At 42.2% G+C, this 22,888-nt stretch overlaps 1 protein-coding gene across 3 annotated transcripts; it reads right to left on the bottom strand.

The window, feature by feature from the left end:
• Window positions 1–7,244: 7,244 nt before the first annotated feature.
• On the bottom strand, window positions 7,245–21,517 carry riox2 (ribosomal oxygenase 2). Of its 3 annotated transcripts, none has more exons than XM_031730358.2 (10): window positions 21,243–21,517; window positions 16,757–17,204; window positions 14,805–14,924; window positions 14,595–14,723; window positions 11,424–11,527; window positions 10,263–10,365; window positions 8,615–8,780; window positions 8,450–8,538; window positions 8,238–8,348; window positions 7,245–7,503 (listed from the first exon to the last, which is right to left on the bottom strand). In XM_031730358.2, exons 2-10 carry the CDS (start codon window positions 17,192–17,194, stop codon window positions 7,351–7,353), a joined length of 1,413 nt encoding a protein of 470 aa, XP_031586218.1. In that variant the 5' UTR covers window positions 17,195–17,204; window positions 21,243–21,517; the 3' UTR covers window positions 7,245–7,350. The 3 variants fall into 3 exon arrangements, with proteins under 3 accessions (XP_031586218.1, XP_031586226.1, XP_031586235.1); XM_031730366.2 differs by lacking the exon at window positions 21,243–21,517 and adding an exon at window positions 21,063–21,236; XM_031730375.2 differs by lacking the exon at window positions 21,243–21,517 and adding an exon at window positions 20,926–21,053.
• Between the last annotated feature and the right edge of the window lie 1,371 nt (window positions 21,518–22,888).

Here is a 22,888-nt window from a genome sequence, read left to right as displayed (position 1 = left end):
ATCATGACTGTAACATCTCGTCCTGTATGGGTTCACCATTCTTAATGAAGCTTTGCATAAACAGTTTATAATATTTTATACAAATGACACAATCATACATATATGTCACATTAGATCAGGGGTCGGCAACCCGCAGCTCTTTAGTCCTTATAGTGCGGCTCCGCGTGGTTTGGGAAAATAAATTAGAAGTATTTAACTGAAGTGCATTTTATTTGTGTTTAGTTCTTTTTTTTAAAAAACAAACAAACTTGTAGTTCTATATTGGAAGATTGTTGTGATTTTGAAATATAAAAATAAAATTATATTTTATTATTTTTTTCATCGCTCAAAATAAGCGTCACACTCACGGAAGCCGGTGTAGCCCGTGCATTTATCAAGACTTTCAACCCCAGATAGGCCAATTATGGATCTTCGGATCCACATTATGTCGGCAGCTGTTCTCCACCGTGAACTATGTTAAAAACAAACACTGCTCCCGCCTCACAGATGACAGCTTTCAGTCCTGTAAAGATGAAAGCCCCGATTTGCAGACGCTGTGCGCAGAGGTTCGGGACCAGGGCCCTGTTTCAGAAAGCCAGTTTAGTGCAAACTCTGAGTAAGTATACCCTGAGTTAACGAAAACTCTGGGTTTTCGGTTTCACAAAGCGAGTTTAGATTAATTCTGAGTGAGTTACTATGACGACACACTCCGTGAAGCTAACCTGCCCCCTAGCAGGTTTACTTCAACTAACCCTGAACTTCTCCGTCTCTTTGTCGGAAACCTGACTGTAGGAAGTGTCAGACATAGCGTGCCCCTTCCTTGAAGAGCCAGTAGATGTTGAAGCCCAAATTCTCCACAGAGCTCTCCGCCGGGAGAGAGTGATTAGAGCGCGTTTGGACATTTTATCATTTCCTGATGATTTTCTGTGTGAACGTTACCGTTTTTCAGCACAATCGATAATTTATTTGAATAACATCCTCAGGCCTTATATTGCTCATGTGACACATCGCGGACATTCTCTCAGTTCTGTACATATTATTTGTATTGCACTACGTTTTTTTGCAAACGGGAGCTTTCTGTATAATATTGGTGACGCTGAGCACGTTTCCAAGGCTACCGTCTGTCGGGCAGTCAGGAATGTTACAGTTGCACTGAAACGTCTCCTGTACTCGTTTGTGGTGTTCCCGGTCATAGACCCACAAGATTTATCAAAGAGGATTCCACAAAATTGCAGGTATCAGGATGAACAAAACTTAATTCATGATGTGGTGATACTTGAACTACTACTTAGATTTTACATTTATTTTCAGGGCTCCCAGGCGTGATTGGCTGTATAGATGGCACTCACATTCCATTCTGCTGCTTGAAGTGTTCCATTTCCAAAAAGCATTTTTTTATTTTCTTGATCAAACAGGTCTTGTACAGCTGCTTTACAGGGAGCTACTGAAACACAGAAAATAGCATTGACATAGGTTGGTTGTAAATCAGTGCTGAACATCTTACTGAGGAAAGGTTTGTTGGAGAAGTGGCTGGACCCTCTTCCTCTACATTTTTTATATTTCATTTTTACTTGCTGCCAGGAACGTTTGGGGCCTGTTGGGTTGCACATGCGCTCACATCACATCACAAAATAAAATGTATAAAATAAAAATAAAATGAAATATAATAAAATAACGTGTTAAATGGGTGGAAATCCTAGATCAATTTTTTAAATTAACACTCACGCATTGACTCTGTCGGCTATGTATTGCCATGCATGCTCCTTTCTTTTTGCAGCTGAGGCTGTGTTACTTTTTTTCCGCAAAATTTGCATGTTATCGGCATATGCTGCCATCAGAATTTCGGCCTCAAGCGCTGTAAAATACATTGACCGCGCCTTCTTTCCCTCCGTCTCCATGGTGACTCGCTTAATCTGTGCTCCACTAATCAGGGCTTTATGCGCGTGCTTAACTTGGGGTTAAAGCAACTCCGCGTTGATTGAACTAATTGTTATCAGCCTTTCTGAAACCGAATATTCCGAGTTGGACAGTTCGGGGTTACTCAACCCTGAGTATCATTTTTAACTCTGAGTTTTCTAAACCGGCTTTCTGAAACAGGGCCCAGAAGTCTCATATCACAGCGGACCCAACGATGTTTGCATGAATATGCTTTTCAGCATCTCTTTATTGACCACTTTTCACACACGGTTGCTGTACGCATACAGCCGGCTGTAGCTTTTCAGCTCACAGCCCGACACCACAACAGCAGAGAGAGCACAGACTTTAAGGCGGCAAGGCGTGATTGCGGGTGCCGCTCAGGTGCGTCCGACTCCCATTCAGCGGCACTTCAGACCACAGCCCGCCACACATATTAACCAGGTAAAATAGATATTTAGGCAGAATTTTGCAAATATCTATTTTTTTAGCATAGTGCTTTTTTTCCAATTACTTTTTAAAAGGGTGGCGGCTCACAGCAGTTTTTGTTTGCTACATGGATCATTTTAGTTCAGCTGGGTGTCTTTCCTTTTGTTATATTTCTTTAAGAGTTTAAAATGTGTTATTTATTAACAGTGTTGGGACTAACGCGTTATTAAGTAACGGGTTACAGTAACTACGTTATTATTGTGGTAACGAGCACGGTAACTAGTTATTATGCCAAAACCAGGAACGCGTTACTCGTTACTGGGATTTAGATAGGCTCGTTACTCGTTACTTCGTGTGGTGGATATCGCGGAGCTTCCACAGATTCAGTAACATTAGCAAGTGGTGGAAGCCAGCAGGTGGATGAAGGAAAAGGGAGGCAAGAGGAGAGACCCGAAGCGGCCGCCGGTCCGCGTGTCAGGTGAACTGAACTTCAGATAAGAAGTTATGACCTGCAGTCTATCTGGGTCAGATATAAACCAAGTTTAGGTGGAGTTTATTTTCGGTATGCTGACATTTTTGTACTGCGTGCTAGCTAGCATGACGGAGTTTCTATACAGCTGGGTGGGTGCTATGTTACTGATGTTGAACTTTATTTTGTTCATATGGTTAATTATTAGAGTTGCCAACCGTCCCATAAAAAACGGAATCGTCTCGTATTCAGAGAAAATATTACGCGTTTCGTACTGAGGTGAAAAGGAACACAGTTTGTCCCGGACTTCAGCTACAATGAAAAAGACACAAAGCTGAAGCTGCACAGCTGCCTCTTCTACTCTCATTCTCTCCTCTCCCGTTTCTACTTCAATCACGAAACTGATCAATGATCAGCTGATCGGCTTTTCTCTCTTGTTTATTTATCGCCCACTTTGCGCCAGAAAGAGGAAACCAGCGGATGTCGCGTTAAACAACAGCAGCACGTTTAAGCTTGATCAGCTGTTGTTAGAATTTATTTAATATTAATTTCTAGTATCAGCTGATGTTTGCTGGAGCCACAGCTGTAAAGCTGCTGGTCATGATATCGGTTTGGTTATCTGGTGAGAGGGAAACATGCAGATGAAACCAGGAGATGTCCTTACTGAATCATCAGAGCTGAACAGGTGATGGAGAAACAGGTTTACCTTTTAGGTGACATGAATGAGTTGAAGGGAAGTTATGAGCTGTTTCTGAGAGACAAATAACACCAGGATCCTTTTCTACGTAGCTGACAGCTGGTAACTGTGCAGGGGCGGGTCTAGCAAAGTGATGCCAGGGGGCCAGGTAGGGCATTAACAGGGAAAGGGGGGGACAAAGAAATACTTTTCTTTATTATTCTCATTTAAAATGTCTCGCTTTTAAAAAAAATAATTATCTGAGTCTTACAACAAACAATTGATAGATTGATACATATATACCATCAGAACAGTGTACATCACTGTCACAACAGTGTTTGTTTTCATTCAAAGGCTTTATGATTTTTCCTATAATGGTGGGCCGGTCTCTAGTCAAAATGCCCGGGACGATTTTTTTTGTCCCAGTCCAGCTCTGTATGCAGCTCATCTGCAGTCTGATGTTACCTACATCTTCCTATTCAGAAGGCAGAATTTCAACAATCAAAAGCACCACGACTGCAGTTTTTGTGTTGGATGTAAAAAGCAGCCTAGAATCATGGCGGCGGTCAACGACGGTCCAGGCGTGGGATTTCTCTCGTGGAAATGTGCGCATTATTTTTTCCTTTCTACAGGGAGTGCAGAATTATTAGGCAAATGAGTATTTTGTCCACATCATCCTCTTCATCCATGTTGTCTTACTCCAAGCTGTATAGGCTCGAAAGCCTACTACCAATTAAGCATATTAGGTGATGTGCATCTCTGTAATGAGAAGGGTGTGGTCTAATGACATCAACACCCTATATCAGGTGTGCATAATTATTAGGCAACTTCCTTTCCTTTGGCAAAATGGGTCAAAAGAAGGACTTGACAGGCTCAGAAAAGTCAAAAATAGTGAGATATCTTGCAGAGGGATGCAGCAGTCTTAAAATTGCAAAGCTTCTGAAGCGTGATCATCGAACAATCAAGCGTTTCATTCAAAATAGTCAACAGGGTCGCAAGAAGCGTGTGGAAAAACCAAGGCGCAAAATAACTGCCCATGAACTGAGAAAAGTCAAGCGTGCAGCTGCCAAGATGCCACTTGCCACCAGTTTGGCCATATTTCAGAGCTGCAACATCACTGGAGTGCCCAAAAGCACAAGGTGTGCAATACTCAGAGACATGGCCAAGGTAAGAAAGGCTGAAAGACGACCACCACTGAACAAGACACACAAGCTGAAACGTCAAGACTGGGCCAAGAAATATCTCAAGACTGATTTTTCTAAGGTTTTATGGACTGATGAAATGAGAGTGAGTCTTGATGGGCCAGATGGATGGGCCCGTGGCTGGATTGGTAAAGGGCAGAGAGCTCCAGTCCGACTCAGATGCCAGCAAGGTGGAGGTGGAGTACTGGTTTGGGCTGGTATCATCAAAGATGAGCTTGTGGGGCCTTTTCGGGTTGAGGATGGAGTCAAGCTCAACTCCCAGTCCTACTGCAAGTTTCTGGAAGACACCTTCTTCAAGCAGTGGTACAGGAAGAAGTCTGCATCCTTCAAGAAAAACATGATTTTCATGCAGGACAATGCTCCATCACATGCGTCCAAGTACTCCACAGCGTGACTGGCAAGAAAGGGTATAAAAGAAGAAAAACTAATGACATGGCCTCCTTGTTCACCTGATCTGAACCCCATTGAGAACCTGTGGTCCATCATCAAATGTGAGATTTACAAGGAGGAAAACAGTACACCTCTCTGAACAGTGTCTGGGAGGCTGTGGTTGCTGCTGCACGCAATGTTGATGGTGAACAGATCAAAACACTGACAGAATCCATGGATGGCAGGCTTTTGAGTGTCCTTGCAAAGAAAGGTGGCTATATTGGTCGCTGATGTTTTTGTTTTGTTTTTGAATGTCAGAAATGTATATTTGTGAATGTGGAGATGTTATATTGGTTTCACTGGTAAAAATAAATAATTGAAATGGGTATATATTTGTTTTTTGTTAAGTTGCCTAATAATTATGTACAGTAATAGTCACCTGCACACACAGATATCCCCCTAAAATAGCTCAAACTAAAAACAAACTAAAAACTACTTCCAAAAACATTCAGCTTTGATATTAATGAGTTTTTTGGGTTAATTGAGAACATGGTTGTTGTTCAATAATAAAATTATTCCTCAAAAATACAACTTGCCTAATAATTCTGCACTCCCTGTATTGGTAGGTGGCACAGTGCACTTGTGGCAAGTAAGCAAGCTAGAAGACTGGCAAACTTGCTGGGTATCCAGTTACGGAAGCAACACATTAACAAGAGAATTCTGAGTAAAACCAAAGTTACTTTCCCTAGTAACTAGTTACTCTGAAAGTATCGAGTAACTTGAAGTAACTGAGTTACTTTTTTAGAGAAGTAACTAGTAATGTAACTAAGTTACTAATTTAAAGTAACTTACCCAACACTGTTTATTAATGATAGGTTTGTAACATAAACCTATTCGCTGGAATGTTCAGGACAATTTGCTACACAGCAAGAACAAGACACAAGTAGGCAATGTTCTTTGTGTTACTCATGCATGAGGGAGGCCTGCCTGGAGCCAAGTGTCGTTCCACCTACTTGACCTCCATCAGACTCTCAGCCAGGTTCCCCATAGCACTCCTTTTATTGTGGTTACTTGAATATGCATAGGGTCATTAACATATGATGTATACATACACACAAAGAGTACCTTGCCTGTGGTTTTGTAAGTGTGTGTGTGTGTGTGTGTGTGTGTGTGTGTGTGTGTGTGTGTGTGTGTGTGTGTGTGTGTGTGTGTGTGTGTGTGTGTGTGTGTGTGTGTGTGTGTGTAAACTGCTGACCAAAAGGGTCATAAAGCAGGAACAACATCCTAGGTCATAAAGCGGGTAACCTCCCCACACCCAATCTATGGTTCACCCTAGATAACACAGTGAAGCCATACAAAGGGCAGGAAGTTTTACCACATCAAAAGAAGCAGATCTTCCAGATAGGATGTATCTGCAATAAAACACTATAGCCCCTCACCCAGAACCTCGAGAATCTGGGGAGGGGAGAACAAAAGAATTCCTTTCAACACACAGTTAAAGTACAAATGGTAAGAATAAAAATGACAAACATTTAACAATTCACTCTAACAACTTAAATAAAATGTAATTTTCTCTGTAGCACTTCATGGATTTCATAAACAACACACCTTAGTTGCTCTGTGGATTCTTTTAAAAAGCAGTGAGAATCTTTTCTGTTCAAACAAGCCTTTTGTTGATCTACGTATTTTATATTCTTTATTATTATTTACATTTGATCTTTTACATTGTGTATAATGTCTATTGATTGTATTGTTTATTTTAATAGCGCTTTAGCGCTTTGTGACTGCCTGTCTGTGAAAAGCGCTTAATAAATAAACTTTACTTACTTACTCTAGATGTTTGCACAAAGCATAAAGGTAAAAAAACCAAACAATATATACAGTGTTATCTTCATTTTAGATTTCAAAAAGTATTTGTGGCTCCCAGTGTTTTCTTTTGCGTGGAAACCGGGTCCAAGTGGCTCTTTGGGTGTTAAAGGTTGCAGACCCCTGCATTAGATCATGAACTAGATGAGCCCATTGATTTTACAGGTCTAGTCTATGGTTACAGCAGTGAGAGGCTACAACACAGCAGCAGCACACAGCAACTATTACTACTGTTACTGCACAGGGACACAGAGCCATCCAGGTTTTCCCAGTGACGTTCCTGTTAATCCTCATTATAGAAGAAGACATTTGAGCTCAAGCAGTAACTGTCAAAACTTTGTTAAGGTCAATCTTTAAATACCAGCTTTATTCAGGAAAAGAGGTCAAAGACAAATACGACATTTTGATAACAGTCAGGTGTACATCAGTAGCTGACTGCAGGTGAACTACAGGACACGCAGCAGGTTCTCACTCCACAGAGCAAGGGCCAGGTTGAGTTTGTCCTCCTGTGTGGGCAGCTGAAGCTGGGCAACAACCAGCTGCTCTGCCAGCTGGAGCTGCCGCAGGGCCTGGAGGTAGGACAGGGGGAACTGCAAGCCCTGCAGACACAGACATATGGCATGGTTGGGGTGGAGACCTTTTTCAACACACATGTTCAATACACATCCATGTAGTGTGGTTCGTTGTCCCACTGTCCATGTCCAATCAGGAGAGAAACCCAGGTCCTTCTTCAAATACCTGATGATATGACACAGCTGCACGTCTCATTGGTATTGATTCGTGGATATTTTCAGCATGTGACGCTCAGCCTCACAGTCTGGGGTCTTATATAAAGCACCTTGAAATGACTGCTGTGAATTGGTGCTGTATAAATAAAGCTGCCAGTGCTTACTCTCAGCCTCCCAGTACACACACCTATCGGGTCAAAATCTTACATCAGCTTGTTCTCCAGTTATGGCATTAACAAGACTTTCAGAAAACATGACCTCTGACCTTTATGTTGAGGTCACAGATTTGAACTCGTCCAGTTCAGCAGCAGCACCTGTGGTGTCAGTGTGAACCTCCTACACTGCCTGATCTGAGTGACAGTACCCGACCAGCTTTTACAGTTGAGGGTAAAAACCTTTAAAAACACTCGTTTTAAACCAAACATGGACAAATGTGCAGTTTCAGTTTTCGAGGGTAACACTAACTGTTTCGTGGCTGTTGAAGGTTTCGTCAAAGAGGATAAATATCTGTGGCGGTCGATTTCTGCACCTCTGCAGCAGAACAATGTTGAACATGTGTTATGAATATGAAAGGACACAGGACCAACACCGAGGTATGGATTTACCGTGGAGATGCTGCGTTCTTCCTGGTCATCACAGCTGTCGCCCATCATGTGACCTTCCCTCTGGTTCTTCAAAGAATGCAAGACAAATACTACCAGCTCTGTGGCGTCGTCCTGAAACACACAAACACAGTTCAGAACACACTGTTAGAGCACACACACAGCGCCCCAACAGTGCTGCACATTTCTGTACTTAACAGCCTTAAAGGACTTACTGTGCTCTGTGGGCGGGGCTCCACTGTTATTACCATGTGGTCATTAAAGGTCAGAATCACTGTATCCTTCAAGGCAGGACTCTTCCCAGCTGTGACACACACCACATGTTTATATGCACAAATGTACATCACTGAAAAATTGATCTGAATGCATCCATAACATACATGGTGAAGACAGCTGCTGCTGGCAGTAAGGAGGTAGTCTGTTCATGATGAAGTCTCTCTTCATGTGAGTGAAGCCGAGTTCCTGCATCCCAGTTTCCATCTCGTCAGCCAGAGATCTGAGGCAGGCGGCCAGCCGCTTGTTGGTGTGCAGGCCTTCACTGCTGCTCTACATACACAAATCCATGTGACTGTGAATTCATCTCATTCATATTTAACATAATTCAGAAAGCATTAGAAGTTGAGCTGTAATGATAGAGGCACAAATACAGACCCCGCTCTCTTCTGAAGCTATTTTTATTTTATATTCATTCTTAAAATATAAATCTTCTAAAAACTTTGAAAGCAGTGCATTAGAATGAGGACCCGTTTATCTCAACATTGTTCCAGTTTCAGGGAAAAATGTCACAGAACACAGCTTTAAGTAATTATGAGTCAATTAAAAACAGCATATTGCAGATGTTACACACACTACCAGTCAAGCGTTTGGACAGAGATTCTCATTTAATGGTTTCTCTTTATTTTTACTTCTTCAAACTGATACAAACTGAAGACATCTAATATAATAAGCAAGATAGGTGTAATTATGTAGCAAAGAGAAAATGTATAAATAACTCTACATATATTTTAGATTCCTCAAAGTAGCCGCCCTTTGCTTTGTTGACAGCGCTGCAAACCCTCGGCCTTCTCTCAGTGAGCTTCATGATGTAGTCACCTGACATGGTTTCACCTCACAGGTGTGCCTGTCAGGGTTCATCTGTGGAATTTCTTGCCTTCTTAATAACGCTGGGACCATCAGTTGTGTTGTGCAGACGTCAGGTTGGTACTCAGCTGACAGGCCTATTTGACAACTGTTAGAAACAGTCCCTCATTACTTTAAGAACTGAAGGTCAGTCAGTCCATAAAATTGCTAAAAAGGTGAACTGATGGTCTCTACATGCATGGTTCCCACTGTGAAGCATGGAGGAGGAGGTGTGATGGTGTGGGGGAGCTTTGTTGGTGACACTGTTGGGGATTTATTCAAAACTGAAGGCACACTGACCCAGCATGGCTACCACAGCATCCTGCAGCCACATGCCAGGACAGGACAATGAGCCCAAACACACCTCCAGGCTGCGTGAGGGCTGTTTGACCAAGAAGGAGAGTGATGGAGTGCAGCACCTGATGGCCTAGCCTCCACAGTCACCTGACCTAAACCCAATGGAGATGGTTTGGGAGCGCAGAGTGAAGGCAAAGGACCAACAAGTGCTCAGCATCTCTGTGAACTCCTTCAAGACTGTTGGAAAACCATTTCAGGATACGACCTCATGAAGCTCATGGAGAGAATAGCAAGAGTGAGCAAAGCAGTAATCAAAGCAAAGGCTGGTTTTGAGAGTTATTTCACACTTTTTGTTTACTACATAATTTCATGTGTTCGTTCATAGTTTTGATGCCTTCAGTGAGAATCTACGATGTAAACAGTCATGAAACTAAAGACAAACCTTTAAATGAGAAGCTGTGTCCAAACTTCTGACTAGTACTATAAAACAATCTCATATACTGTCATAGACTCTTCAGCGTGCAGTCACAGACAGAAAAAGCATCTGTCAGTATCAGTTTGGAATAATATGTCATGGGAATACAAAGATGGTGTTCATACTGTCGTAATTACCAGTAAGAGTCTTCTGGGCATCCCTTCTCTGAGGCTGACTTCCCTCCTGCTGCGGTCACACAGTAAGCTGGGAAATGCGTCCAACAGCAAATCTCCCCATGACCTGACAGCAAGCGGGGACAGTGGGACAGTGTGGGACTGAATAGGAACAGAGAACTGGTTTGGATCTCATTCACACACCAGTTTTGTTTGAGCATGACAGAAATAATCGTCATCTTAAGAAACCCATCTGTCATCAGTGTTTGGAGCTTTGAACAGGACCAGTTCTTCTGTTTCTTATTGGCTGAAAACCTGATGATGTGCCCTGACTTTACTCTGCTGAGCAGACGTCTGTTCTACTGAGTCGAGTACGAGTCTGTTCATGTCAGTGTTCTGGCCAACGTGTGCTGGATCAGTGGGAAGTAGTTTTACTGCACACTTACTCCCTGGCATGCCAATAAAGGAAAAGGAAGTGCAATTTCAACAGAACATCACAGTTTTCTGTACATGATAATTAATTTAAAAAAAAAAAATCTGTCAGCAAAACTCGTTGGGTTTATTTTGTAAGAAATTAATGTGTCAAATTCCAGGAAATGTTCCAGACCGTCCTGGGATTGCACAACTTTTTTGTTAATTGACAGAAAATATCTTTTTTATCAAAGTTGATACTTTGTAAAACAAACAAACAACAAATCACTTCCAAAATTCTACATCGCCTTGTTGTCAAGTCACTGGAATCATGAGATTTTCATTAAGTGTAACCTCTCAGGTCAACGCCATGGAATTTGAACTCTTCTGAGTTAGTAGATGCTCCTATGGCAGGGTCTCGAACTCCAGGCCTCGAGGGCTGGTGTCCTGCAGGTTTTAGATGTGTCCTTGATCCATCACAGCTGATTTAAATGGATAAATGACCTCCTCAACATATCTTGAAGTTCTCCAGAGGCCTGGAAATGACCTAATCATGTGATTCAGGTGTGTTGACCCAGGGTGAGATCTAACACCTGCAGGAGACCGGCCCTCGAGGCCTGCAGTTCAGGACCGCTGACCTATGGTATCAATCTGAAACTACGTTGTTCTCCAGTTAGCACATTCACAAAATTAGGCATCCACACTGCCCGCCTTTATCTGCTACTATATGCCTTTTAGGGCTTGGGGTAAAAAGGGGAAGAAGAAGAAGCTTACATTCTCTGGTAGGTGCTGAGAGTTAAGTGAATGGAGCAGTTCACTCCTGCTGGGGTTCTGGCTTGATGGATGGTTCCCCGAGGAAAGTACAGCAGATCTCCAGCCTGTCCAGAGAGAAGACTTGTTCATACTTAAAACACTGTGATTAACATACTCAGAAAGAGTTCTGTGTTACTGGTCTCGGTTAAAAGTTTTGTACATATAAATAGAATAAGTTCAATTATGTCTCACATAATAAAACAATGACATGACTGTTCAAACTTCGCCTGTTTAAGAATTAAAATCAAAAATCTTTGTTCTGTGTAAAAACTTCAAACAGTATCTTTGTTTCATAATAGCTGTATGACCTCAATCATTGTGACACATAGTGACATCAGCCACAAGTAGTCGTTACACAAAGAGGGAATACTTTGGAATATGACCCATCCTTGTAAAATTCACATGAAATTCCTAATTCAAACCCAGCGATTTGTTCTCATGTGGGAGTGTAACTGAAGGAGGATTCAGGGTCACCTGGTCCAGCCCTAACTATATGCTTTAGCAAAAAGGAAAGTTTTAAGCCTAATCTTGAAAGTAGAGATAGTGTCTGTCTCCTGAATCCAAACTGGAAGCTGGTTCCACAGAAGAGGGGCCTGAAAACTGAAGGCTCTGCCTCCCATTCTACTTGAAGCAATACCACGCTATGAGGTCTGTAAGATAAGACTGGGTCTGATTTTTCGAGACCATGTGTGAGGAAAAGGATTTCAAACTTGATTCTGGATTTAACAGGGAGCCAATAAAGACAACAGAGTCAAGCACGTCTGATTTGGGCTCCTTTTCTTTTTCCATAAAGTCCACCTCTGTGGGAGAAACGTTTAAGGAACCATTACTACTGCTCTTCCAGGGACTTCTCCACCCCAGCCCATTCCTAGTGAACATTCCCAAAGATGATCATACGTTTGAATAAAAATGAACATTAAAACTTTAACGTTAACTAGTAATGACTTAATGAACTTCTTCACAAATAAAATTTTTATCATTAGAGAAAAAATTACCAATAATCATCCCACAGATGTAATATTATCTACAGCTACTTTTAGTACCATCGATGTTAAGTTAAACTCTTTTTCTCCAATTGATCTTTCTGAGTTAACTTCAATAATTAATTCCTCCAAACCATCAACGTGTCTTTTAGACCCCATTCCTACAAAACTGCTCAAAGAAGTCCTGCCATTAATTAATTCTTCGATCTTAAATATGATCAACCTATCTCTAATAATCGGCTATGTACCACAGGCCTTCAAGGTGGCTGTAGTTAAACCTTTACTTAAAAAGCCATCTCTAGACCCAGCTGTCTTAGCTAATTATAGGCCAATCTCCAACCTTCCTTTCATGTCAAACATCCTTGAAAGAGTAGTTGTCAAACAGCTAACAGATCATCTGCAGAGGAATGGCTTATTTGAAGCGTTTCAGTCAGGTTTCAGAGCTCATCACAGCACAGAAACAGCTTTAGTGAAGGTTACAAATGATCTTCTTATGGCCTCTGACAGTGGACTCATTTCTGTGCTTGTCCTGCTAGACCTCAGTGCAGCGTTCGATACTGTTGACCATAATATCCTATTAGAGCGATTAGAACATGCTGTAGGTATTACAGGTACTGCACTGCAGTGGTTTGTATCATATCTATCTAATAGACTCCAATTTGTTCAAGTAAATGGAGAGTCCTCTTCACACACTAAGGTCAATTATGGTGTTCCACAGGGTTCAGTGCTAGGACCAATTCTATTTACATTGTACATGCTTCCTTAGGCAGCATCATTAGAAGACATAGCATAAATTTTCACTGCTATGCAGATGACACGCAGCTCTATCTATCCATGAAGCCAGGTAACACACACCAATTAGTTAAACTGCAGGAATGTCTTAAAGACATAAAGACCTGGATGGCCGCTAACTTTCTGCTTCTTAATTCAGATAAAACTGAGGTTATTGTACTTGGCCCTGAAAATCTTAGAAATATGGTATCTAAGCAGATTCTTACTCTGGATGGCATTACCTTGGCCTCCAGTAATGCTGTGAGGAACCTTGAGTCATTTTTGACCAGGACATGTCCTTCAATGCACATATTAAACAAATATGTAAGACTGCTTTCTTCCATTTGCGCAACATCTCTAAAATTAGAAATATCCTGTCTCAGAGTGATGCTGAAAAACTAGTTCATGCATTTATTACTTCCAGGCTGGACTACTGTAATTCTTTATTATCAGGATGTCCTATAAACTCACTGAAAAGCCTTCAGCTAATCCAAAATGCTGCAGCAAGGGTACTGACAGGGACTAGAAAGAGAGAGCAGATTTCTCCTGTTTTGGCTTCCCTTCATTGGCTTCCTGTTAAATCCAGAATTGAATTCAAAATCCTGCTCCTCACATACAAGGTCTTAAATAATCAGGCCCCATCTTATCTTAATGACCTTGTAGTACCATATCACCCCATTAGAGCACTTCGCTCTCGCTCTGCAGGCTTACTTGTTGTTCCTAGAGTATTTAAAAGTAGAATGGGAGGCAGAGCCTTCAGTTTTCAGGCCCCTCTTCTGTGGAACCAGCTTCCAGTTTGGATTCGGGAGACAGACACTATCTCTACTTTCAAGATTAGGCTTAAAACTTTCCTTTTGCTAAAGCATATAGTTAGGGCTGGACCAGGTGACCCTGAATCCTCCCTTAGTTATGCTGCGATAGACGTGAGGCTGCCGAGGATTCCCATGATGCATTGAGTTTTCCCTTCCACTCACCTTTCTCACTCACTATGTGCTAATAGACCTCTCTGCATCGAATCATATCTGTTATTAATCTCTGTCTCTCTTCCACAGCATGTCTTTATCCTGTTTTTCTTCTCTCACCCCAACCGGTCTCAGCAGATGGCCGCCCCTCCCTGAGCCTGGTTCTGCCGGAGGTTTCTTCCTGTTAAAGGGAGTTTTCCTTCCCACTGTCGCCAAAGTGCTTGCTCATAGGGGTCATATGATTGTTGGGTTTTTCTGTATGTATTATTGTGCGATCTACTGTACAATATAAAGCGCCTTGAGGCGACTTTTGTTGTGATTTGGCGCTATATAAATAAAATTGAATTGAATTGAATTGAATTGAATGTATTGCAGAATCAGATCATATTTGCTTTAGCTAATATAGAGTGCTGTACCTTCAGTATAATATCATGAGTTGGGATGCCAATACTGTCCTCTGACTGCACGCTGTATTCAGCTGCCAGTGGAACAGTAGGATTATAAAGATGCCAATGTTTCTGTCCCTCCAGCTGCAAGATAAACACCTGTGCACAGAGCACCATGGAGATTAGCAACATGTATGCTGGACCGTACATTACTCACATCATCCTCAGTTATTGTTGTACCTCTACATCATCATAATGAGGTGGAAGGCCCTGCGACTCCTCTGGGGTGATATAGATGTTCGAGCCCACCAGAGCCCCAAAGAAGCACTCCAGCTTCTCCTGAATCCTCCACAGCTCATCCTGACAACACACAGAAGACCTGCTGAGAGCTGGCTCCACATGCACAGTGTTAGTTGCACAGGTACTTGGACAGCGTCATGATCTTTGAACTCTGGCCTATGTTCACAGTGGGTGTGAAATTAAACAGTTCAGGCTGATTGAAGTGAAGACTTTAATCTGAACAAAAGCTGTGTTACATACATGTGACAGCGACGAGCCGTAGTTAAATCTTATAAGCACAGGTTCATCGAGGAATATGGACAACAAGCCTTTGCTCAAGTTTGACTGCTACGCCGAGCGTGCCGTGCTGGACTGCAGGGGGACGAGGTGGCTGACCACATCTGAACTGCACGCAGACGGAAAACTGACCAAGGAGGTGGATGCCTCGGTGACACATGTTGGACTATGTGAAGGGAAAGTTGCTGCAAGAAGCCAACGTGACACTGGTTTGAACTTCAGAGATCAAGGAACAGTGTGAACGAGTAAAGCTGCAGATGGCAGCGATGGAGGGGAAATTTAATACCAGCAAACACTGTGAAGATGGGAAAGAGAAAACAGATAAAATGTGCTTAAGATGTGAACATCTAGGGGTCACTTTGCTAAGGAACAGGCGTGCCTCAGGACAATCATGCAGAGAATACAGTGGAAACCAACAGTGAGATGTGTGCAAACAGAATCAGAGCCAAATTATACGTTTGTAATGAGAGATAAAACACAGTGACATTTACTGTTGGTGAACTAGATCTGTAATGCCAGCTGACTTTACTGCATCAAGCAACAGCACACATAACACACATGGGAGATGTCCTCAAAGCCAGCTGGCAAACCTTTGTACTCCAACTTGTCCAAAGTGTCCATCCCAGTGAGACGCGTGTTCTAGTTCCAAACACGAGGTCATAGTGATCTAAGGGCAGGGAGAGCCAATACTCAGCAAGGAAACTGCAATTCAACTAGATGTGCTGAGAGTGGGTGCAAACATGTCCAGGGTGACTGACATTAAAGCACAAATAAAGACACAATATCCACACACAGCGGCACACAGTTCCTATCTTTGACACCCAAGTGGGCACAAGCCAACGGTGAAGTGGCAAAACGCTTCACTAATGAAAAGGATGCACATCGCACGATCCAAGGGATTAGACTGGAAAAAGGAACTCCGGAAGGACGTTACAATCCACAACTGGGACGAGCCCGGCAGAGCTACTCTTCAAAGGACAGTAAGAGGAAAATTCCCACAGAGACACAGATGAGGAGGAGAAGGAAAGATCAATGAGAACAGGGCAGAAACTCAGTGGGAGACAAATCCCCCACTACATTCAACAACACATCAGATCAGGTGATTGGGATGGGTGGAGAAACACCACATTTGTCAAGAGATATCACACGAAACACAGCTGAGCACGGCAGCAAACAGGCTGCAGAGACTAACAGTGAGCCAAGCCTGACTGAGCCCCGACACCTGTGAGGCCCCATGGGGAGACCAGGCTGCAGTGTTACTGGTTTAGTCTAACATGAGGTGGTGGATGTTGAAAAGAAGAAACGAAGGTGCTCGGCAAGAAATGAAATTGTTTGGTGAAAAGGAAATGAGATGGTCTGAGATAAATGTGTACATGGAACATCCAAACACGGGTTTGTGAACAATGCTCGGGCATAGAAAAGTCTTCAGTTTCATGTACTGGTGATGTGTGCGGTCCAGAGGCGAGGGTGCCAAAACAGCTGTGCAGACGACAACTGCTCATCACAGCTGGCCATGCAGCGGCAGTGCACCAAACACACTACATACACAAAAAGGAAACAGGTGGATGAACCATCAATGCAAACTGGTCCAAAGGCAGCAAAGCCATGATACTCACCTTGAACCTCTGCGGCTGGTGGTACTGGACGGTGGCTTTGTTCTGACTCATGATCTTATTGAGAACACTGTGCTTCACTCGGCCTTCCTTGTTCAGAAGCTTTTTCTTGCCGTTGACGCAGCGAACGACGTTGATGTCCCTGTAGTACTCGAGACCCTGAGAACACAGGCTCTGCAGGTCACACAGCTGAAACAGAGACTGGTAGTACAAGGCTGTGCCAGGATCAGACCTCTGCAGATGAAGAGGTTTCTTCTCCCAATACTCTGAGAAGAACTGATCTGTCCCCATTGGCTGGATGAGGCTCTCGAACAGTGTGGCTGGGCTCTGGAAGCAAAGGGTTGAAGTGTCGCTCTGCTCCTCTTTGCTTCGTTTAACAGCGGGCTGCTCTTGGTCAGCGCTCCGTCTCTTTACACTCGGAGTTTTGCTTTTCTTTGGCATCTTTTTCAGTCTGCACACAAGTCCAGAGAATATCTTTAGAGTTAAAGCAACACACTGAAGGTTACTGAATTCATTATCTGATCATTCCTATATCAAACTCCTTTTCTTGCACGGTGAGCGCTGTTGAGCTGTGTCATAGGCTACGTTCACACTGCAGGCGAAAGCGCATCAAATCCGATTTTTTTCGCCCCTATGCGACCCGTATCCGATCTTGGTATGACAGTGTGAACGGCACAAATCTACGGTGGCCCTGAGAGGCCAAACGGACTGCAACTTCAGAAAACACTTGCAAAAAGAAAAACGCTGCAAAAAGAAAAACGCTGCAAAAGCACACAAAGCACAACGGAAATAGGAAAAAAGACAACGGAAATGTTTCTGGGGAGACAATACCCGGACGGACCAGTTGCACGAACCAAAACATGCTAACAAGTGCACTGGGAGACACTTCAAAGAAGTGGAGCGGCCAAAGAGTAAACTTTCAAAAGTAAGTTCTGAATATTATGTCACTTATTTATGTGCAAATGTTTAATAATGAGGAACATTAAAACATTACTGTTGGCCACATGCCGGCAAAGTTATGTGACATTAGCGATGTTTGTACTTTCAGCATTTACTTTGTTTTAAAGCCTTTACTTTATACGCAGTTAGATAGTCGACCTTAATCTTACAGAGAATCTGATGATTTTATGGATAATTAAAGTCAGTCATATATCCACAAACACAACAAGCTGAAAGTTAGTGATGCTGCTCGGTTTGCAGTCCTGAATATGACGGCACAAGCAGGATTCACTGCACTGTTAATGTTAGCTATGTTATATTGCTGCCTCTGTTCGGTGGTGTCGAGCCAAACGGACTTTAACGTGTGTTTGAACGAGCTGACGGTTCACTCGTTAAGCTGAAAGAAAGATGCTTTAATCACAGGAGTCACACATGTGTCCACTGGACCATCTGGAACTCTTCTTGTTTAGCACTCGTAATAACACAAACACTAAATCCTCCTTCTCTTGTGCTGTTTTGTAGCAGTGTGTACACCTGAGACTGTCACCTGTCTGTCTGTCCTGCACTCTCTCTGTTTCTTTCTCTCTGATTGTGGAATAAAAGTATGAACATGTATTTATAAGTTACACTTGTGTTTGAATCCTGCAGCTTATCACACATTTGATTTCCATGTGTGACAACTGCAAGTGTCCAGAGTGAGGACAGACTGAGGGACCCACTGCTGCACATCATCTGTGAGGCTTTGCACCCCTGATGATCCACCAGGACAAACTCAGCAGTGTGTGAGGAAGAGGAGGAGGAAGAGCCAGCAGCAGCTGACAGATGGAGAGAATAGACAGACTGTTCCCTGTTTGTGAAGGACTGCTAGGAAAGTTTAACATAACTAATTGTCTGTCCTGAATCAGTCTTATTAGGTAATGTTCAAATAATGTTATCATCCCAGTGTTTTCAGTGTGGGAGAAAGTACTCAGGGCCTTCAAGTTACACACTATGAAAGGCAGCAACAAGTTTAATATTCAGAAACCTAAAGTATGTATCAGCAGCAGAATGGAGCTAAAAATAAATGTTTGTTTCAGTTCTATGAAGCTTTGAGTATTTTGGATTAGTAGCACTGCTGTGTTTGTTGCATCATATTGCTGTAATTGTTTATATGCTTTATATATTCTGAGGTAAGTTGATCTATAGTGTTACATCATATTCTATAAGGATGTTATGTGTTTGTAGACTTTCTGCCCAGTTTGACCCATTTAGCAGAAGTCAGCCTGTTTAAGGCTCTGATATCTATTCTGTATGACTTAAAGCAGTTATGACATGGTCTGATTTTCTCACCCAATAAAGGAATATTTCATATATCAGTCTACTCTTCATTCTATCAGAAACAGCTATCACAGCTTGTACATTTGCTTCTTCCACACATATATAAGCATTGAGCCAAATTTAGTAATGCCAACATATTAAAAAAAACAATATTTGTCTCTTATATATAATACATCTATATATACACTGTCAAAGATGCTTGTCTTTGAGTGAAGATTTAAGGTGATAGGAAATATAAATAAATGCAACTTGAATCTTTACTGAAGCTCAGTGTTTGGCACAGAGTTCATGTTCACTGCTGTAATAACTAATAATGATTAATAAAATATTGGCCATATTATATTTACATTACCAAAGTGAGATGACTTTAGTCTCATGAACAACATGAGCTAATTGTTATTTACTAGCTAATCTTAAATGACTGTTCAGTACAGAAATGAAGCCCAAAAATCATCAGCCTCAGATACTTAGAAAATCACACAAAGCTCATGTAGAAACAAATGTACAAAATATGTTCTCCTTCATTTCTGTCAAACAAAGCTGTATGAAACGTTTCCAGCTGTTAGTATCATGGTTGCTAGGCAACCTGGGCAGCGCGACGGAGGCTAGACCGTCCCATCTCACAAGCCTACAAGCCGGCCTCAGCGGTCTTTGAGTGCGGCCCTTAAGGACCGTTAAGGCTGCGTACTTTAAGGCTGCAGACCCTGAATTGGGAAACAGTCCCTGAATTGGGATACAGCCATACATACATGTTTTGGTTCGTGCAACTGGTCCGTCCGGTTATTGTCTCCCCAGAAACATTTCCGTTGTCTTTTTTCCTATTTCCGTTGTGCTTTGTGTGCTTTTGCAGCGTTTTTCTTTGTGCAGCATTTTTCTTTTTGCAAGTGTTTTTCTTTTTGCAGCGTTTTTCTTTTTGCAAGTGTTTTTCTTTTTGCAGCGTTTTTCTTTTTGCAGCATTTTTCTTTTTGCAAGTGTTTTTCTTTTTGCAAGTGTTTTTCTTTTTGCAGCATTTTTCTTTTTGCAAGTGTTTTCTGAAGTTGCAGTCCGTTTGGCCTCTCAGGGCCACCGTACAAATCCGATATTTTCAAATCCGATCTGGGTCACTTTCGTATGTGGTACTGAATCCGATACGTATCCGATGTTTTAGAAAGCGACTGCTGTGTGAACGGTCAAGTCGCATTAAATCCGTCTTTTACGTCACTGACACAAGACAGACGCCAATTATCAGCGCCGGAGAAGCGCCCGATAGGACATCGCGAACGATTTCCTACCATCCGGTGAAACTGTTGGGAAGACAACGTTGGAGAAATGTGAACATTTTATTTTTACTGTATTTTCTGCAGATTCTGACAGAAATCTGCAACTATCCTTTGAAGCACCGCTCCTCTAAAACAGCAAAAAGGATCATTATTAGGTCATCTACATTATTATGTAAATAACAAAATAACTTAAAGCAAAAATCTGGAAACATAAAGTCCAAAGTCTTTATATTAAGGGCAATCAGTCAAACAATATTGTTTGCTCTGGGTCTAAACAGAGCGAGTTGTGTGTGACATCTTCTTTTGCGCATGCGGGCCGCTTTGAGCGTTCACACTGGAGAGCGTTTGATGTCGCATTTTATGTGTAGTGTGAACAAGCAGACAAAAAAATCGGATTTGATCAAAAAATCGGAATTGAGCATTAAGACCTGCAGTGTGAACGTAGCCTTACTTAAACTGGCCAATGTCTGCTGGAGCAAACTGGGAACACTTGATCATCCCACTGAGCCAGTCTGTGGATCAGCTGTGTGGAGCAGACAGCTGATCCACAGAGCTCTACTGAGTGGGAATAAAAGACTGATCACCAGTGGACACACCAGCCTGTGGCTCGTTTTTAGGCACTTTAGCAAAACTCTTAGCTTCTCCCGCCTCTTTCACCTGGCGCACAGCGACACCTCTGGTCAGAAGGAGTAATAGCATCCACAGAAGCTCGTAACATTCAGATTCAGTCCATATAAGCTTGTAAACACAGCACAGCCCACACCGCAAGCATCGCTGCGAACAGAGTTTTCTACCCGAACGATGTTTGGATTGGTCCCGGATCAGGATGGGCTGACGGGGCATCGGTGAAGCTGTTCGGTCATAAAGCGGTGCTCGGATCACGAAGACGCTGTGACAGATTCATCACAGCTCCAGCAAAGCGACAGCTTTATGTTCCACATCACCACATCCAACAACCCCACGCACTCACTCACCTCCCAACACACCTCCACTCGACCTCGATGACGACCCCGGTCAGCCACACGTGTGACTTCACAAGTGTTTTCCAAATTATGTCCGACTGGAAACTCACACCAGCGCCAGAACACGGGACATGTAGTGAAACACAAACACAAACGGTGACTTTAGCGGTTTGTACGTGTCAGATGGTCACCGCGGTCAAGTGAGCCGTCATTTGTGAGCCGCGGTCAAGCCAGCCGCTTCTTCTCCGCCGCATTAATTTCCTTGCGCTTTTACACCAGTCTTTACGGTAGCGCCTTTTCGCTTTATATCCCGATTGAAAGCCTAGACACTCACACGTGCGCGCGCGCACACAAATTGCAATGGAACAGCCCAATACAACCAAAGTGACAGTCTGGTTGCATATTCAAAAATTCATTAAAAATCATCCTTAGTAGTTGATGTCCAACTTTCAACACACCCCTCCTCTGGGACACCTACTGTACCTCTGTGCCAAGTTTCATCCAGATTTACTGTAATATTCCTCAGAAATTAAAGGAAACTTGTATTCAATGCAATACAGTCAATACACTACCATTATGTCAATTTCAAAACTTCATTAAAAATCATCCTTAATAGTTGATGTCCAACTTTCAACACCGTCTTACTCTAGGCCACCTACTGTACCTCTGGGCCATGTTACATCTCAATCCGCTGTAATATTTATCAAATATTGAAAGAACAATTATATGTCAAGGCTGACTGTGTGCCTTTCAAAGTGACACTAAACAACAGAACCCCCCGCACATCAGGGAATAATCCAAAAGGCGCTTTTATTAAACGAAAACGACATACAAAATATCCCAAACCCATACTACATAACCTAAAAAGAAACATAGTGGAAACAAAGGGACAATTAGAAGCACAAGAAAACAATATTGTACTGAAAGGGCAAGAGACACAGCCCAAACATAATCCACAACTAAAACTCCAAAAGAACAAGTCAACATGGTGATAAATGTTGGAGATGTGGTGGAGACGGAGCCAACCATTTCCACATCTTTTGGGACTGTAAAGTCATCCGCCAGTATTGGTCTTTAATTCATGATCATTTACAAAATGTTTTTTCTTTTGTTTTTCCTTCAACTTTTGAGACCATTTTTTTGTGCAATGTACCAGTGGATAAACTAAATTCCAACGACAGAAGACTCCTGTATAGCCTACTGGCCGCAAGTAAAAAGCCTCTTACGAGAAGATGGCTAAATCCTGAACCACCAACGATGGAAGACTGGATACATTCAGTACAAGAAATCTATGCGATGGAAAAAGTGGCATATTCTATTAAACTTCAAAGGGATAACTTCTACGGAATATGGTCTAAATGGACGGACTATGTTAAGCATATGAGGTGTGATTTTGTACAAGATATTACAACCCTGAGTACTATCTAAACCTACCTACCCCGCTGCCCTCCAACCCTAGTCCCTTTTTTTTTTTTTTCCTAATCCTTTATTTTTTTATTTTTCAATTATTTTTTTTTAGGTTTTTTCTTTTTTTTTCTTTCTTTTTTTTTATTATTATCTTTTTTTTTGTTGTTGTTCTGTTTTTTTTTTTACATATAACTTAAAAATGTAACAGCAAAGAAAGTGTAAAAAGGCATACAATTGTTTTGTTCAACTGC

This window comes from Oreochromis aureus, linkage group 10 (assembly GCF_013358895.1).
Source record: "Oreochromis aureus strain Israel breed Guangdong linkage group 10, ZZ_aureus, whole genome shotgun sequence".
Lineage (NCBI taxonomy): Eukaryota > Metazoa > Chordata > Actinopteri > Cichliformes > Cichlidae > Oreochromis > Oreochromis aureus.
This window is presented reverse-complemented; position numbering and strand designations above follow the sequence as displayed.